This window comes from Nannospalax galili, unplaced genomic scaffold (assembly GCF_000622305.1).
Source record: "Nannospalax galili isolate Female #2095 unplaced genomic scaffold, S.galili_v1.0 scaffold907, whole genome shotgun sequence".
Classification (NCBI taxonomy): domain Eukaryota; kingdom Metazoa; phylum Chordata; class Mammalia; order Rodentia; family Spalacidae; genus Nannospalax; species Nannospalax galili.
This window is the reverse complement of record NW_008357958.1, coordinates 2,007,498-2,027,048: the sequence shown is the minus strand read 5'-3', so window position 1 is coordinate 2,027,048 and position 19,551 is coordinate 2,007,498. Positions and strand designations below refer to the sequence as shown.

General features: G+C 42.4%; 1 protein-coding gene across 1 annotated transcript in view; it reads left to right on the top strand.

Moving 5' to 3' along the window:
- The window catches only part of Iqgap2 (IQ motif containing GTPase activating protein 2), a 325,046-nt gene that overhangs the window by 133,722 nt on the left and 171,773 nt on the right, over positions 1-19,551 (top strand). Inside the window, exon 3 of the mRNA XM_008855997.2 lies at positions 10,123-10,279. Coding sequence (XP_008854219.1) covers positions 10,123-10,279 — 157 coding nt within the window. The remainder of the gene's footprint in view (positions 1-10,122; positions 10,280-19,551) is intronic.

Genomic DNA, 19,551 nt, shown 5'->3' with positions numbered 1-19,551 from the left:
TGCACTTATCTACATGCAGGCAATACACTCATACACATAAAATAAAATAAATAAAAAATATATATTTTTTAAAATACAGGCATGAAGGGGATTTTGGTGAGCTCTCAGATGGACATGAAAAATGTTATTGGACACCGAAGGAAAGATGACCTTCATTATAAAATGGCAGAGCACTTTACTGAACACATCCTAGTGTTTTGTGTAAGGGAGAATTTCTGAGCTATAACTTCAGATATTTAACTGAGGTGATGCCTAAGAAAAAGTGAGAAGCACAATCTGATCCCTCCTGTTGCTTACAGTAAGCAGGAAAGGAAAAACAGAGAAATTAGAGAAGGAATTATTAAAAGAAACTAATGAGAACTTGAAGATATGGAAAATCTTAGCCTATCTATAGTGCAAAAAAATAGAATATTTTGGAAAGAACACCAGTAGTGTGGTTGGACATAGACAATCAGTGCATAGAAATTTTACCGTCACTTCAGCAGAGAATAGATATGGTCATGTGTCCACAGAAACAATATTAATTTAGACCAAAGGGGATAGGGCCAGGACATAAATGAAAGAATATTGTCACACTTCTGGGATGGGACACTCAGAGTTACCCACTACAATCCCAAAATGCAGGCTCAGAGAATGAAGCTGCCTCCTCGGTTTCAAAGAGTAAGGCTGCCTCTTCCTCAGTTTTAGCTGCCACCCAACATCTTGAGCAGATGCTGCTGTGCCTAGAGGTTGGAGGACAGAACACCAAGTCAGGGTTATTATCAAGCCTTGAACTTTAATGTGACCTACCCTGCCAGACTTTCCATTTCCTTTGGATTCATGACCCATTTTTCTTTCTCCTTTCTAGAAAGGGAACATGTATCTTATACCTGTCTCATAATTGTATTTTGAAATAGGTAACTTGTCTGGGGTTTTACAGGTTCACAGCTAAAGAGAGATATTTGTCACAAAATCATACCTGAAGCTTCATCTACGCTTGATTCAGATGATATTTAGATAAGATTTGAGACTCAGAATTGATTTTAGGATGATTTAAGACTTGAAGTAAGCTAGACATGGAGGCATGCATCTGTCATCTTAGTACTCAGGAGACTAAGGCAGGAGTAAAGCTGTGAGTTTAAAGTTAACCTAGGCTACATAGTGAGCCCCAGTCTCAAAGACAAACAAACAAACTTGGAGTATTGGATAAAGATCAATGTATTTTAAATGTGAAAAAGACATGAATTTTGGGAGTGTAGAGGGGCATCTCTCCCAAATTCATATGCTAAAGTTCTAACCCCTAGTATCTCAAAATGTGACTGTATTTGGAGACAGGATCTTTAAAGGGATGAATAAATTAAGATGAGGCCTTGAAGGTGGGCCTTAATCTAATCTAATCTGACCAGTGTCCTAAAAGGGGCTGGAGAGATGGAGGACCCCACAACAACACAGTTTATGTCCCTGTTCTGCAGGGAAACCTTGGGTTCCTTCTGAGTCTCTGAGGAGCAAGAGGGCAGCAGGAGGAATTCCCTTGCTATCATTCCAAATACCTCTCTTCTATCCGTTTGTGTGCTTTTGGAGTTGGAGTAGTTTCTGGACGCAGCTGTGTGAGCATACATAGTCATTGTACATGGTATGTTGAGTGCAAAGAATGTTTGAGAAGGATGGCGGGGGTGGGGGCAAGTCAGGAGATGAAGAGAGGAGAAAGGAAAAACCATCTCTTCAGTCTCTCTCTGCCTCTCTCTCTGTGCAGGGGGTAAAAAGTAACTTCAGACAGTAAACAGGTCATATTTCATTTTAGCAAGGCATTTACCACATACTGGATAAACAATGCTTAGAAAAATGCCCGTGTGGGATGAGCCCCAACAGAGGCAGGGATCCCCTTCTCTCTCCCTCTCCCTCTCCCTCTCCCTCTCCTTCTCAACAAGAGCTCACTGTATAGCCCAGGCTGGCCTCAAACAAGATTCTCCTGCCTCAGAGGCAGCCTTGAGAGCTGGGATTGTAGGTGTGTCCCACCACAGCAGCCCTATTGATTGTTTTCATGGCATTGTGTGCCTACGTTTTAAGGAAAATAATGAGATTCATGTTACTTTCTTATACTAGACCAAATATGTTTTAAAAAATATTTTTAATTTGTGCATTTGACTATTTTACCTGTGTGTATGTATGTACACGACATGTGTATAGTGTCTGCAGACACCAGAAAATGGCCCTGGAACCCCTTAAACTGGAGTTACAAATGGCTGTGAGCCACCATGTGGGGGCTGGGAACTGAATCCAGATTCTCTGCAAGAGAAGTAAGTGCTCTTAACTGCTGAGCTATCTCTCCAGTTCCCCTACCCCATATAAGTTTTTAGGAACACAGGAAGGTAGCCCATGGATGCCCCTCAGTTTCATGATTCTCTTACATCCACATTCCTCTGAGCTAAGAAAGCTGATAGAATTGTGGTGACTGTTTTATATGGGTCAGCAGGTAATAAAAAGGTTTTCCATGGGATCTTATTAAGCCCTTTTGATGTTTTTCCTGTAGCACAAAAGGTAGAGTGACCAATTATACTACATATAAAAACAAAGAAGAGATATTTTTATATTCTTTATAAAGCAAAATACCTCACATGCTGATTTTTCAAAACAGTAAGAGAAATAGACTTTTGACACTTGAAAGTTCATAGAAAAGGGTTCTTCATAAAGCAGCATTCTTGCAGGAAAACACATTTTTCTGTTCTTTGCCAGCACTCCTACCTTGGGGACGTTTGTTCTGTATACCCCTGTATGGTAGAGACCAAGATTTATAGTTGGTGATTTCCTGAATAACATTGCAGATAGCAAATGTCTCAGCAACTTCCATATACTCTTCAGTGACAACACAGCACAAAAAAAAAAGGATTGCTTACCCCCAAGATTTTTGTAGGTTACTTTTGTTTGTTTGGGGTTTATTTTTGTCTCTTGCAAGACAAAGTGATGCTACTTTTCTTTTTTCCTTAACCAAAAGTTGGAAAATGTGTTTCCTTTCTCCTCTCTTCATCTCCTGACTTGCCCCCACCCCCACCACCCTTCTCAAACATCCTTTGCACTCAACATACCACGTACAATGACTATGTATGCTCACACAGAGCTGCTTCCAGAAACAACCCCAACTCCAAAAGCACACAAACGGATAAAGACAGGTGTCTGGAGTAATAGCAAGAGAAGTCCTCCTGCTGCCCTCTTGCTCCTCTGAGCCTCAGAAGGAATCCAAGGTTTCCCTACAGAGCAGTGACAGTGTTGTGGGCCCCACCATCTGGAAAGCAAGGCGAGGTCTCAGCAGCTCATAAGCAGAAGCTTCAACCTGGGTTTTGGAATGAGACATTTATAACATTGATGCTGTGGGCCAGTAAAAGTAATCAATAGAAAGAACAGTGTTACAGTAACAAAAAACCTCCTGGCAGAAGGCTGGTCAGAATAGAATGTGACTTGGATGAAGACCCCACCTTCCAGTTTTGATGGTCAGTCACCTGGTCATAGGACCACATCTAGGAAGTCCATCTAAGTCATGCTAATGAGATGGCAGAATACCTAGTGCGTTAATGAGATGGTGAACTTTCTCTGCCTGGAATCCCTGCCTCTTAGTGCAGTTCTTATGGATATGGGTCTCAGACCTATGGCTCACTGTAAGTCCTATTTGCTTTTCTGAATTTTTCAGAAAAGCGTGATCTCTCTCCTTCTCCTCTTCATATTCCTTTTCTAAGCATGCTTTCCTTAACACTTTGGGCTGCCCCGACATTTTGGGTTCCTTTACTTTTTCTCTAATGCTTCCTTCTGCTCACCACGTACCTGCTAGTCCACCACATGTCTGACTTCCGTGCTGGCTCTAAACCAGCATGGCTTCATGGATTGTTTCCTTCTCCCCTCTGTTCTTCTCCTCAAGGTAGCTGCCGAGGTTCACAGCTCACCTGCCCTATGGATTTTAAAATGCTAATAAAATTGTCCTAAAACTTCTGTTTGAGTCCATTCTTAAATTCTTCTATGAATGAGACTAAGATCCCTTTAGGGGATGCTGTTTCTCCCTTTGTATCAACAGGAAAGAGTGAAGAAGTCAGGGACAGCAGGAGAGGAGAGGAGCCAATTCTCGTTTTCATTCCTGAGGATTTCTAAGCCAAATTTGATACTGTTTCTTGACAGCACATGAAATCTTGGTCACTGGCTTGCTAGCTTTATATACTATCTATATATAAAGAATTGAGGGTTTAGGTAAACACCAACTTTTATAGTCAATTGATGTATCTATAAGTACCAAGGCAATTCAATAAACGTAGTCTTTTTAACATATGATGCTGAGATAATTGTATACCCACATACAAAAGAATCAAGGTAGTCCCACACCTCATACTATATCTAACAGTATTAAATTGAAGCTAAGCTGGGTATGGTGGTATACAATGATAATCCTAACATTCAGGAGACTGAGGCAGAAGGATTGTGAGTTTGAAGTTGTCCTTGGTTACAAAATGAGACCTTATCTCAAAACAAACAAACAAAAACTATTATACTTAGTAGAAAATATAAAAGTTGGCAGTCATTTATTAGGTATGACACAAAAGCACAAGCAACAAAAAGAAATAGTAAAATGAGCCTTCATCAAATTAAAATTTTTATTTCAAAAGACACAAAAAGATGGACTGGAGTTGCAGCTCAGTGGTAGCTGTCCCTGACCGCTTTCCGTCTCGCCGGCAAGAACGACGCGGGAGGACAAGTCAGGATCCTTCTGCAGCAGTTTATTGTATGCGCATCTTACACTCTTAGAAGCTTAAAGACCGAAGATGCCGAGAAGCGGGAGAGCGGTTGCTTATATAGTCTAAAGGTCCCATCTATGACGTATAAGAAGCGGATTGGTTGCTGGAGATCACGCCACGGGAGGAGGCGAGGGAGAGCAGGCTTTTGTGCACGCCCCTTATGGGCGCAGCAGGATGTTTACTGTTAAGAAGGTCCGGATACCGGCGCCATCTGGAGGCTGTGGCTCTCCACAGTAGAATGCATGACCAACATGCTGGGCCAGTCAACATTCAGCATGGAGGGGGAGGGGCTCACAAGTTCCCACCCCTAGCTGTGGAGCTATGACAGTTGATGGCTACTAGGGGAGGGAGAGTCTATTTATGCATGTATGTATTTATTATTTATTTCATTTTTATTATTTTTATTTTATAAAATAAAAATGTATTTCCTGCATGTATATGAGTGCACTGTGTCATGCAATGCTGAGGTGGTCAGAAGAGGATGTCAGATTCCCCTAGAACTGGAGTTAAGAATGGTTCGTGGCCACCATGTGAGTACTGGGAATCAAACCCGGGTCCTCTGCAAGAGCAGCCAGTGCTCTTAACCTCTGAGCCATCTCTCCAGCCCTGTCTATATATTTTAAGAGTCAACTGTGCTCCAGTAGATAACACCACACCCATGTGCATATGGGCAGCACAAGTTGCACTCAGTGGGATATTAAAAAGAGGACATGAAATTGGGAAGGGGTGGGGGAGTGAGGGATGGATCCAGGAGGAGTTAGAGGGGTGAATATGATCTAAATGCATTGAGCAATGCCTAGGCTGGGTGCCCATCATTTCCCTTCACTTTATATGCCACATCCCAGCCCCTTGGCCCCACTTAGTTGCAATGGGTTGAGGATACAGACCTTGACCAGAAACCACTCAGCTGTCTCCTCACCTTTAGGTTGAACAATATAATATCTATGCATGACGTTCTCATCCACACACTTTAAAGAGATAGATCACAGTGATATTCCTCCCAAGATGACATGGACTCATTTAGGTCCCTGCTTCATCACGAAATATTTTAATATCTTAATAAGATCAGTATTAAGTACCCAATCTGGCTAGTGATTCCACCTGTAAAGACTGCCACTTGTCCCAGAAGAATAGTCTCCTGTGTATTGGTCATACACTGACTTGTAATTGGTAATAGTTTCCAAGCTGCATCTTTCCAGAAGAGTCATGAGATGCTGTATAGGCTGGGGAAGTTCTTGAAGGGCAGCTCTTTTCACAGTCAGTCCTTCAGCTTCATGTAGCTAGCCTTTGTTTTGTCCCCTCTGCCCCCAACAATAGGTAGCCTGGGCCATTTACTGTGTCTGTTCCCAAGTGTGACAAAGAGAGACAGAGTAAGCAGATGAACCCCTAGGAGCCTGTTCACCCCAACAGTGATGTATTATTCTGACCTTATGCTGGGACCATATCACAGCATGTCTCCAAACCATGACACTGAGGACTTCTGCAATGGAAGGTGCTGAGCTGAGAGTGCCTTGTTGACAATTGCTAACAAGGTGTGGGCCTGAGCTGGGCTCTTTGTTCTTGTGTTCATGGGCTGTAAGTGGAAATAGAGGAGCAGAAGCCCTTGACAAGTTGATCAAGTTTCTTCGCTTTCCAGCTGTGTGGCCTTGGGGTTTAAAGAGGTTTAAGAAAAAATTATCTCAGAAAATCATCAGGCTCTGAGAAAAATGTCCAAAAACCCATCTGCCAATGTGACCCTAATGGCCCTTCTTTTTTCCAGGCTGGCCATGAAGTTTGAATAATATTCTCTATAAAGCGTCAAATTCATATTCAAATGGTGTTTCATAGGTTTTGTGGTGTAACTGTGATGCTTAGCAATGCCATCAGAATCTTTCATTTAATAAGCATTGTGTTGAGTACACACTGTGTAAATAAGTTACTAGGTACAAAAGAACTATAAAGGAAAAGACAACTGGCCTTTGCCTTGGAACAGTTCATAATGTTGTAAGCATTAGTTAAATCTCTATCTAGCTTTATTTGTTTGTCTGTTTGTTTGTTTGGGGTTTTTTTTTTGAGGCAAATTCAGATGTAGCCTAAGTTGACCTTGAATTCTCCATGTAGTCAAGAATGACCTTGAACTGCTGATCCTCCTCTCTCTACCTCCCAAGTGCTAAGATCACAGGCATGTGCCACCATACCCAATCTATGCAGTGCTGGAACTAGAATGCAGGGTTTTGTTCATGTTAGGCAAGCACCCTACCAACAGAGCTACATTCCCAGCCTGCCGTGTCTATACATTGAAAGGCTGTAGCTAACCTAAATTTTTGGTCTCACCAGTATTTAAAGCCAGCTGTACTCATAACATAGACAAAAATAAGTGTGATTATCTTCTTTTTAAAGCAAGCCTAAACCTAAAACATATATTCCAGCATTGGTTTTATTTTAGAATTCTGCTCCTTGTCCCAATTGTCAACATACCTCCCTGCATTCCACCTACCAGTTGTCAGTTTACTGCCCCCATGCACCCCAATTACTAGGTTGTTATACAGCATTTATATATTGCCATGTGAAAAACAATTTTTTAAAATAATGATTTCAAAACATAATTGGTTGAAAACGTTGTATTTTAATGTGGACTTGCTTGATGTTCCAAATTATTTAAGTTAGAAACTTGGTGCTATAGTTCAGATGTGACTGTCCCCACAGAGGCCCATGTGTTAAAGGCTTAGTCCTCAGGGTGGTACCGTTGGGAAATGCCACATATATAGGAGGAAAAGCCTTGTGGAGGTCCTTGGGTCATTGGAGGCCAGCCCCTTGTTCTCTTGTTTTGCTTCCTGGGCATGAGTTGAGCAGTTAGTTTCACCATATACTCCCTCTCATTTCCATCTGTTGCCCATCAAGAGGCCCTGCTCCATGAGTCTTCCCAGGCTTTAACTGGAATCTCCAAAACTGTGAACCAGAACCAACCTTTCTTCTCTTTTTACTGCAATCCCTCCCCGTTTTTTGAGGCAGGATCTGGCTCTGTGGCCCAGGCTGGCCTCAAGCTATATCTTTCTGCCTCAGCCTCCCAAACAGTTGAGATGAGACATTTACCACAGGATCCACTAGCTTGCCCAGCAAGCTAGTCTTGTACATTGGAACTTAATGTAGCCTGATGATTTTTAAAAAATCAGCATAATTTCCCCTTTTTTTCTTTTTTTCCCTTCATCCCTTCCTTCCTTCCCTCTTTCCTTTCCATTTGCACGTCCCTTCTCTTTAATTTATTTGAAGTAAGGCATCATCAAGCATCACCAAACATCACCCGTCCACCTTGTCTACAGTATGTAGAAAACCAAGTTCATCATCATTGCCTCCGTTTACCTTCTTACTGCTCTTCTACTTTCTCAGGCCCTGAGATAGTAGACTGAAAACGACTCTGTCAACCAGGTCTCATTATTCCCCCCACCCCCGCCTTTTAGCAGAGAAGAAAAGATTCTAGCCAGGTGTTCAAGGCTGCAGAGCCCCTGCCTATGACACCCCTCTCCCTGGCTGGTAATATTTGTCTTCCCTTTGACTCTTTTCCTAAGCTCTCCCCAAGCCCTGTCATGCTTTCCTTGAAACGTTTCCTGCTTTCCTCCCTTCCCATTTCCCTCTGTCTAATCCAGTCCCTCAGCAGTGTCTCAGGGGCATCTGTTATACAGATTAATTGGTTGTAATTACCAATGTCAGCATGTCACGCCTCTTCTGTAAAGCTGCCAGGAGCTGCCTGCTTCCTATGGCAACAGATGTCAGCACTTTTCCTGTGTAAGGTCCTCCAGAGCCCCACTCACTCCTTGTACATGCCCAGCCTTGCTGCCCTTTCCTCCCTCTAAGCCCTAAAGTCCCATAACCCTCTTTGAGCCTCCCCCACAAGCCAGAGATCTTCCCTTTTTGCTTGGGGTTTGTCTACCCCTACCTGAAAATTCTCTCTCCCTGCCTGTTCCCCTGGGCCAAGTCCAGGTCCTTCCACCAATCTCTCAATTTTTCCTGATTATTCCAGGCACAACCCCAGGCCGCTCCTTCCTTCATCCCACATTTTCTTATTGTGCCCTACTTCAGAGCGGTGGACACAAGAGCCCCTCCTACATGGTTCTCTGAATTTTCCTTGAAATTGCATTGTCTTCTCAATTATATGTTTGGAAAATTGTTTGCATGTATATTTACATATCTTACGCATTTATATATGTGCATCTTTTGCAATGCTGAGAATAAACCTGTGCTAAGCAATAAAGTATAATTATTGCTCTTCAAATACAGGGCTTTAATTTATATTTTTCTCATGCAGTCCACTTTTTGTAGTGCTTAATAATTGATGAACAATTACTCTTTACTTATTAAGAGTTTATTGAGCTTCTCAAAGATGTCACCCGGAGCCACAGGCGGGTCAGACCTTTCAAGCATTTTTGTCAGTTGTTAGAATTGCAGCACAGTGTTCTAGTGCCTTCCAGATATTGAGGGGATCTGAAGCTGCTGTGCTCATGAGCTCTGGGAACCTGCGGCTCATACCAACAGCTGGATTTGTGTGTGGATCAGTGGTGGGGGAGCAGAGAGGTGGGGGCTCTCCTGATGAGAAGCTCAAGTTTACCAGGTGTGATACTCAGGAAAGGACAGGAGAAGCATTCGTCTTGTGATGCTCCTGGGTTCTTGGTGCACAGTGTGAAATGTGACCCTTCCTGGCTTCTCGCCCATGGCATGTCCTTAGACCAGCATTGACCTTCGTGTCCTGCTTTCTGTACTGCTGGCACAGTGCCCTAAGCTTTAATCTGATCTTTAAAAAATGTTTTTAGAACCCAGTAGGTACTATATCTTCCCCTGAAATGTGGGCATGTTTAATGTATTCCTGGTTATGGGAAAAGGAAGGTATGTTATTTGGAGAATCTGATCAACTTCCTGAATTGGGGGGCGGGGGGCTTTTCCCATGCCGTCCTGCCTTTCCTGATACCCACTTTCACAGGAAGGCAGCTACAGAGAGTACAGTACTTTGGACTGTGTTCTCCCTAAGTCACGGCTCCTGCAGGAATTTGCCCCTGCTAAGGGCTCATAAACCTGAAATCATTTTTCTTTAATGCCAGCAGGACTAATTCCACCCATATAGAATGGTTTGACCTTTTCACTTCCTCTCTGGCACTGATGGGAATTGGTAGAGGTTCAGATGAAGGTGAAATTGACAAGCTCTGGCACAGTAGGGACTTCAGTGCTTCTAAGCTTATTCACCTCATGTTTTGAATCCCTTGTTCTGCCCAGAAAGACTGCCCTTCCCACCAATGCCACCTAAAGGGGCATGAGGCCCATTTTCCTCAACACACACAGCAAAACACTGTGTCCCCTTTACCTGTCTGGCTGGAATCACTTAAAAGTTTTTAAATCTTTTTAGGTGGATGGAAGTCTGCTTAGTCGAAGAATTACCACCAACCACTGAACTGGAAGAAGGGCTCCGGAATGGGGTTTACCTTGCAAAGTTAGCCAAGTTCTTTGCTCCAAAAATGGTATCAGAGAAGAAGATCTATGATGTGGAGCAAACACGTTATAAGGTACTCAGAAACTAATTAGTTTTGACTTCCAGCTAAAAGCAAAGTTGAGTATTTCATTTCCTTTCCCCTCTTTTCCTCCTACTGTGTCTATAAGGATTTGAGATACGGGAGGTCCTTGGTCTTTGGAGCCTATTAACCATCATTCCTGAGGCTGAAGCACTTTAAGAAAGCCAAGAGTTCTATTTCCAGGCTAAGGCTGAGGGACCTCTATTTGGAAAGGGGGGGCTTCCAAAGTCTTCCCTTGTTCTTCTTTGTGGAAGCCATTTGGTATCAGTAACTATAAAAGCAAGGGCATGCTGTGCCTTCCCCCCCCCCACCACCAACACAGTTTATTATTCCTCAAGTTCTCCTGGAGGAGGAGTAAAATAGCCAAAAAAAAAAAACCCAAAACAAAACCCTCCTCGAGGATCAATGGGCAGTTCCTGGCTTCTGAGGGGGGGAGAGACATTTGCTTCAGTGGTGTAGCCACTGGTAAGTTACACATGTGCCTGTAAATAGCCTTTCACCCATGCTCCTGTAAGCAGTTCTGATTAAAGTCATTGGGCCACATCAAAGCAAAGACATGAAGCTAGAAGGGGAGAGCTCAGTGGGAAGAGGAAAGGAGATGAGCTGGAGTAGAAGGGGGAGAAGAGAGGGCAATGGGGTGAATATGATCAAAGTACATTGTGTACATTATGAAAATGTCTAACTGAACCCCATCATCATGTATAATTAATATATGCTAATAAAAACTTTATAAAAGTTTCATGAGACAAAATTCTCTGAACATGTGGCCCTAAAGAGTTAGAGCAGTGTGATAAAATGACATTGAATGGTCCTTGTGCTTGCGAGGAAAGTGCTCTATCCATGGAGCCATCTCCCCAGTCCAAACTTGATTTTTTATTCTCTTAATGTATTTAGGATTTTGCTTATGTTTTGTGGTTGCTAGGCAAATGCTCAGACCCCAGAGCTATACTCTCAGGCCCTGTTTAGGGTTTTCTGTTTCTCTCCTCATTTTTCCTTCTCTCTCCCTCCCTCTCTCTTTGTTAGAGATTGAACCCAAGGCTTTGTGCATTGCTAGGCAAGCACTCTTAACACTGAGCCCTAGCCCCAGCCCTGTATTTAATTCTGTATTTAATATTTTTGTCTGCAATCCTTAAAGGTTATTTCTCTTACAACTGCAAAGAAAATATGGAGAATTGAAAATAAAATAAATGGGAAATATGTTTTAGATATAATGCATTCTTAAATGTACATATTGGATTCAGATCAGTATTTGAGTGACTTTGAACAGTAGACAGAGTCCCATGGCAAATCTTTTTTGAGTCTAGCTTCATTGTTTAGACAGAAGGGTAACCTAGCACAAGTCTCTGGAATATGGGTAGGAATAGTGTTTGCATTTGTTAAAGGAAGTTTGGGTTCCTGACATCACTCCAGAGACCCTAGATTTTCACAACACTAATAAAACAGTGAGCAAGTCAGCCAAAATTTAAATCTTTTTATTTTAGTGAGAGATAATTTTAGAGAAGCACAGGAAAAAAAATTCCACTTCCCCCATCCACAAGATAGACATGAATCCACATTTCAGGCCCTGGTTCTTCTTTTCTTCATTGCTTTCATTATGGCTATTATCAGATTCTAGGTCTGTTAGTGACTTGATGATGACATGTCATTGGGCCAGGTGCCAGCCTGCCCCTGAAAGGGGAAACTGAGATTTCCCTTTGACTTTGTGGACAGTGAGGATCAAGTGTAGAGACAGATCCTCTAGGGACATGAGCCACTGAGACACTCAGGGGCTAATTCTGTCTTGGACACATCATGGTGTCAGCGTCCACATCCACTGTGGTCCTCCATGGCAATTGCCTCAAGGTGATTTAATCAGATCCCTTCTCCTCGTGGCATTAGAGGGCATGCTGCTGGAATGAACATCAGCTTCTTTTTGGGATGGAGACAGAGGAGATGACATTTTTCAGTCCCTGTTAGGAAAAAAATATTTGCAGGGTCCAGGCAGGTGATGACATTGTGAGTGAAGCATCAGAAGAGAGATGCGTTCTCTGTGGCCGTCCCCCGGGGGCCGGGAAAACAGGGCTGTGCAGAGTGATGCTCAGCAAGGGGCAGAAGGAGGGAGACTGCTGCCAGCTGTGGCGTAGGAGCCTTCCTGCCACTGAGCTGGAGGAAGAACAGGGATGTGTGGCAACGACCCCTTTGTGGATTCTCTAGGAAACAGCTTTTTTCTTTTATTATGTACCTTAATATGCCCAGTATTCTTGAAAGAAATTCTCAGTAGTTGGCTATATAATCATAAAATTTTATTTTTTTTTCATTGCGTATACAATCATAAAAAGAGATAAACCTTCATGGGTATGTAACACAACTTCCTGCTCTTGTGACTCTTGGGGTGAGAGCCCATTACATGGTATCTCCAATGATCCCTAAATCACAAGACGGCAGTAAGGATGTTTAAATATAAGGGATGCTCCCTAATGCAGCCTCAGCTCCTGATCTTGCCATCTGGAAACCATGAGTCCAGAGAACTTGGGCTCTTGCTGCAGCATCTACCTAGGCTGCAGCTGTAAAATAACAACCTTCCTGTTAGACACAGTGTCTGTAAGGCAGGGCCATATCACTGAGCCCTGGACACAGTGTTGGCACTAACAGCTATGATAGCCATCCTCTGTCCTGCCCTCTTTGTCTGGCAGCCAGTGTAGTGCCCTAGTGCCTCATTGATTTAGTTTAGAAAGATGTTCTGAGTACTGGATCTGGGCTTTCCAGGAATGAATCCTCCATTCACAGGCACCTCCGTCCTTTACACAAGATACCTGACCATGCCGTGTGTGCTGTCACTACCTATCTTGCATGCTCAGTGTGTGTTAAAGATTGCCTAGAGAGCTCTTAAGATGGCTCAGTGGATAAAGACACTAGCTGAGCCCGATAATCCAAGTTTGATCCCTGGACACCCACCCCCGGCCCCATGGTAGAAGGAGAGAATTGATTTCCACAACTTGTCCTCTGACCTCCACACGAACACCATGGAACATGCATGTGTGCATGCACAGGCACATACACACAAAAATATAATAAATAAATAGCAGAGTTATATGTGGCTTCTGTGCTCCATCCTCAGTGAGAATGCAGGGTCTAGCCCATGGTAGGGGCTTGGGAAATAGCTGGGTGAAGGACTGCACAGTAGGTTTTTTTTTTTTTTTCGGTCTTTTTGAGACAGGGTCTCCCTGTAGCCCCAGCTGTCCTGAAACTCACTATGTAGACCAGGCTGGCCTTGAACTCACAGGGATCCACCTGCCTCTGCCTCCCGAGTGCTGGGATTAAAGGTGTGCGCCACCACACCCAGCTGCACAGTAGTTTTAAGTAAACCAGATCACTCATCATTGTCCCATCCCGTGCTTTACTTGGAACTCATTCAAGGTGCTTAGAGTTTGACCCTCAGCCTCTGAGAGCCTGTTGCAGGGCCACCTGATGGGTGTGTGCAAAGACTGAACTCCTGCCCCACCCCACACTGCTGAATTCAGCAGTCTCTTGACTTTCTGAGACTGGCCTACAGGAGAGTCTTCTCTCCTACCAAGAGTTGAGAAGCACAAGCCTTGGCATAAAAATTACACAGTTGTAAGGAAAGAAGATGAAGGTGTTCCATGACAGAAGCATGTGTGGGTTGACATCCCCATCTGAAAATCAGAAATCCAAAATGCTATCAAATCTGAAACTGCATGCCAGCCATGCTCAAATGGATTTGGATTTTAGAGCATTTTGATTAGAGATATTCAACCAGTAAAGTCTATGCAAATATTCCAAAATTTGGAAAACTTTGAAATTGGAAATATGATCCCAAGGATGTCAGATGAGAAATGCTCTATCTGTATAGAGTTTTATTACTCACCACCACTTGACTGCTTCTGCACACAGCTTTGCTATAGGTGGGACTAGCAGAACAGTCCTGAAGTTTTGGTGCTTGTAGCTATGTACATGGTCACTGTATACTTGTAGTTTGTGTCCAGTGTGTGCAGAAAGACATGACAGCCAGTGTTGACAAAGAGCAGTGCGTAGGTGCCTGGCTTCCTTGATGAAAGGTTGACTCTGAGACTGGAAGAATGAGAAGAAAGCCATCTCTTAGTTATATTTCTTGTTGCTATGACAACATCCCTGTCAAAAGCAACTTCAGTAAGGAGGGGTTTCTTTCAGCTCACAATTTGAGGGTACAGTCCATCAGGGTGGGGGAGGCATGGCATCAGGAGCGTGAGACGGTAGGTGGCGCAGCTTCTGCAGTAAGGAAATGGAAGAATGCTGCGTTGCTCAGCTTGCTTTCTCCTTTGGAGGCAGTCCAGGCCCTCAGCCCATAGACGGTGCTGCTCATATTCAGGATAGGACTTCCCACCTCCTTTAACCCAATTTAAAAACTCCCTCACAGATGCCCAGAGACGTATCCCCTTGGTGACTCTAGATTCTGTCCAGTTGGCAGTCAGAATTAACCATCACACCATCCATGCATACTCAGGGGTGAGGAGTGGGAAGAAAATTTTGAGGGAAGCTTGGTAAAAGTCTCAGGAAAGAAGAGAGTTTGGCTACCACTGCCAAATTGAGTAGCTGGCACGTGCTCACTGAAAGCAGTGCTGACCTCAGCCACTGTGAGCAGCAAGATAAACAGCATTTGGACTTGGAGTCAGGGTTCTGCAAAGAGTCTGTCCCAGTCTCATTTCTGTGGTTGTCTGTGATAAAAATAAATAAATAAATAATACCCTGACAAAAAGCAACCTAGGGGAGAAATAGTGTATGCTGGCTTACAGTTCCAGGTTACTGCCATCATAGCAGGGAAGTCAAGGCAGGAGCTTGAAGCAGCTGGTCACATCACATCCACAGTCAAGAGCAGAGAGAAATGAATGCATGCATGCCTATTACTCAGCTCACCTTCTCCACTCTCTAGGACCCAAACCCAGGGAATGGTGCCACCTATAGTGGGCTGGGTCTTTTCACATCAGTTAACATAATCAAAGCAATCCCCACAGATGTGCCTGTGGGCCAACCTAGTCTAGATAATCTCTCATTGAGACTCTTGCCAGGTGATTGTAAATTGTTGATAGTTAAAACTAACCATCACAGAACCCTAACCCCAAATCTGTTAAGCCCGAGTGACATTCAAGTGTCCTGCATTCTAATATCTTTAGTTTCCTTATCTATAAAATAAGCTTCCAAAATACTCTGATTCTAATATGTAGGAAGTTAGAGCCAAAGAAGACTTATGCAATTCCTCATCTGTGTAACTGATACTGGGTGAACTTTGGTGCTGGCAGTGAAACAGCTCAGCAATAGAAAATGAGCATGCACTTGTAACATGAAAGTAAAAGAAAGAAAGTATAGTTCCACATAAATATAAACAAGTTAGGTAGGCATACAGAAGCATCCCTTGGTTAAATATGCTCATCTCACATTAATATGTAGGACTGTTTTTTTTTCCTTTTTGTCTTTTCACATGATAGATAGATGATAGATATGGACTGTGTGACCTGGAAATGAAACCAAAATAAACCCTTCCTCCCCAAGTTGCTTTTGGTCAGACTGTTTTGTCACAGTAACAGAAAGGAAACTAGGACAGAGGGGGATAACTCATAGATGATAAAGACAGACAGACAGACAGACAGATAGATAGATAGATAGATAGATAGATAGATAGATAGATAGATAGATAGATAGATAGATTATTGAAAAGAAAAGCATAATTACCACAAATTACCAAGGACTAGAAGGTCTAGAGTACTAAGAAACCACTTCAGCCTGGAACGCAGACTCTCAATAGTGATGTTATGACACAAGCTCATTCGCGTATTTTACATTTCTTTGTCCTGTTGAATATGATTTCCTAGCACATAGTAAAAAAACGTGTACTAGGAGCAGAAAGTGGAACCTTCTCTGCAAAGCTGACATCGAGTTTTCCCCTCTCCAGTGAGAAACTGGCTGGGAGTTCTCTTCTGCCTCTGCTGTCACTGTGGCTGGTGGGGGCGGAGTTGGGCCCTGACACTAGAGGTACTTTGAGGCTCCCATCTAGGGGGACCAGGTCATCCATACCATTCTACCTCTTCTAGTAGCACATTCTCTTCTAGGCTCAGAGGGTGAAAGACAGTCTTCCCCTCGCCTGGACCCAGTCATATGGACCAAGCCAGCACAGGCAGAGGTTGAAGGCAGTTTGGCAGGCTACCACTCTGGACTGGTTTTTAAAAATAGACTCTAGGGGCTGGAGAGATGGTTCAGTGGCTAAGAGAACTGGCTGCTCTTGCAAAGGACCTGTATAAAATTACCAGAACCCACATGGTGGCTAATAACCATCTGTAACTCCAGTCCCAGGGACTCCAATGCCCTCTTCTGGCCTCTTTGGGCATTGTACAACACAGGTGCACTTGCATTCAAAGACATAAAATAAAAATAAAAAAGCAAAAAAATTTTTAAATGGACTCTAAAAATAGTTGCAATGGATGAGATTATTTTGAACTCATTTAGAAACCCATTTTCATTTTTACTGACACAAATCCATAGATTGAAATGTTTACTATTTCAGTCCACTCACTGATGCATACCTTTTAAAATAAGTGAACATGGAGCCCAGAGTTCAGCAGTCAGTGTTTCTCAGGCATTTCAGATGAAGGTTCTGAAATGTTTGATTTGCTATAGAAATATGCAGCCCTTTCAGTCAGTTCCTCTACATGACATCATAGACCTTCTCCTGACCTTAAAGATGAGTTAAAGTTTTAAGCCTAGCATGGTAGTATTGTGATTTTTACATCCACTGCATTCTCAGCTCTACTCTGCAACTAAGGACTTTCTGTTTATTCTCAATATAATCTCCCCGGCTCCAAGAAGCATTTTAAGGCTGAAGTACAAAGGCACAGTGGGATTTATAACTTTTCTGAGATTACTTAGCTAACAAGACCGCTAAATAGAAATGGTATTTTTGATATGTGATTTGGAATTGTTCAAGTCCACTACATACAGACTCCAGAATTCACCTTTGAGCTAACACAAGTAGGTTAATGAACTCACTGGAGCAAGAAAAGAAATGAACTCCCATGATACCACAGGGAAGAGGAGTGAAGGCTGTGGCATAGATTTGGGCTTCAGTTCATTGATTCTAATAAGAATTTAGCAACATACAGACCAGTTTTCTTTTGTATGTTAGGAAGTGGAATCAATTTAGTGTCTTGGTCAGGAAGGCAGGAAGACTGAGTGGGAACTCCACAATAATTCCTGCTCCTACACAAGACATTTATTGTGTTAGGTGGCAAAACATTCAGTTAGGTTGTGATGCAGATGTTCCCCATCTCTGTTTCTATTCAAACTCAATGAAAGATTATTTTTTCTTGTTCTCCCTGGGACAGATATTGGCTTTGTCTGAGAACTGCTTGAATTCTGTAAATGTTATGTTGGGCTACAAACACTCAAACATTATGCCCTGTTAATAGTCTCTCTCTCTCTCTCTCCTCCCTCTCCTTTCCCCCTCCTTTCTATTGTTTATCTCCTCCCTCCTCTCTCCCTCCAGCTATTTCATAGCAACTAGCTGATTCCTTCCCTGAAAAATAAGAAAGCAGCCATTAGACCCCATTATCCCCTGGATAAATTAGCATTGGGAAGGTTTTCAGGTACATGAGATCATTTCATCTTTTGGGCCTGACTTTCTTCATATTTAAAAGTAGGATGTTTGGGTGTTTGGAAAATTAAAAATAATTTATATAAAGTACTTGAAACATATGTGATCACAAATAGTGATTCTTATTAAACATTCATCAAATGCTAATTTGATTATGTTTCATAATTTCTAACAACAATGAAAATAGTTTTTATTTAACCATCTGTTTGGTAGTAGAAGATCATAGAAGGTGGAAAAAGCCAGACCTGTTGAGTGTGATTGCCTATGACTGGATATTTGTTTTACAATAAAACTTACTGTTACCTTTTTTAATATTTAAAATAGTGTGAAATAGATAACACTGTGTTATGCATTTAACGAAAAACACAAGATCATTTTAGGGCTCTTAGTGGCTCATTACTTGATTCAGTTTCATGGAGTGGCTGCCTGATTAGGACTATAAAGAAATAAAGAACATTCGGAGAGATTCTTTTCTCTGTATATGTAGCAAAATGACATCAGAAATATTCCTGTGAATATTTACTTTGTATACAAGGCTGAGATTAGTATTAAAATGTCAGAAATACATATGTATATATTAAAATTAGCCCTGAACTGCGGAATGGTTTGCACTTCCATCTTTATATTTTCTGATATTTTCCAGACCTTGTGCAGAAATAGACATCCATGATAGAACAAAAAAAGCATTTAGTCTTCTAAAAGAAAAATCCTACCTGGAGCTGGATTTGGTGGTGCATGCCTTTAATTCCAGCACTTAGGAGGCAGGAGGATTGCCAAGTTTGAAGCCAGCCTAGTCCACATACCAAATTCCAGGCCAACCAGGGCAGCATAGTGAGACCTTGTCTCCAAACACAACAGTGACAAATAATAATAATAACTTAAAAATTCCTGTCTAGTTTTCTGAAATTGCTAGGCTTCTCAGCCATGGTTACCAAGATCTTGACACCATGTGTGCATGAGTTGCACACGTAACTCAAAAAACATCCTTAGGCATATGGTAGACATTACATGATGTTTGAGATTCAAGGGCAGAATTACCCAAAGGTATAAACTGCAAAAACTGGCATGATCCATCACGGATGACTGGGATGTTGTTGATATACTGTCTAGTCTTTTTATTGTGTCTGTATTTGTTTTATGTGAGCATTAATAACTATTATTAGAGAAACACAATTGAATACCATTCTGGTAATGAAAATATGTATTAAAATGACTCACTTTTTTTATTGTTCAGTCATTTATTTATATTGCCATGGACTCATGGATATTTATTTTTTAAATAATTTAAAATATTTTATTTATTTTTTTTATTTTGTGTGTATGTATGTATTGCCTACATGTGTGTAACTGCACCTGAGTCATGCAATGCCCGAGGAGGCTGGCCTGGGAACTTAGTAGGCCAGGCTGGCCTTGATCGCAAAGAAATCCACCCCTCTGCCTCCCAAGGGCTGGGATTAAAGGCATGTGCCACCATGCCCAGCCAAAATATTTTATTTATTTTAATAACTTGGGCTGGAGAGATGGCTCAGAGGTCAAGAGCACTGGCTACTCCTACAGAGGACCCAGGTTCGGTTCCCAACCCCCCCATGGTTGGCAAAAAACCACCTGTAACGCCAGTTCCAGGGGATCCATGCCCTCTTCTGGCCTT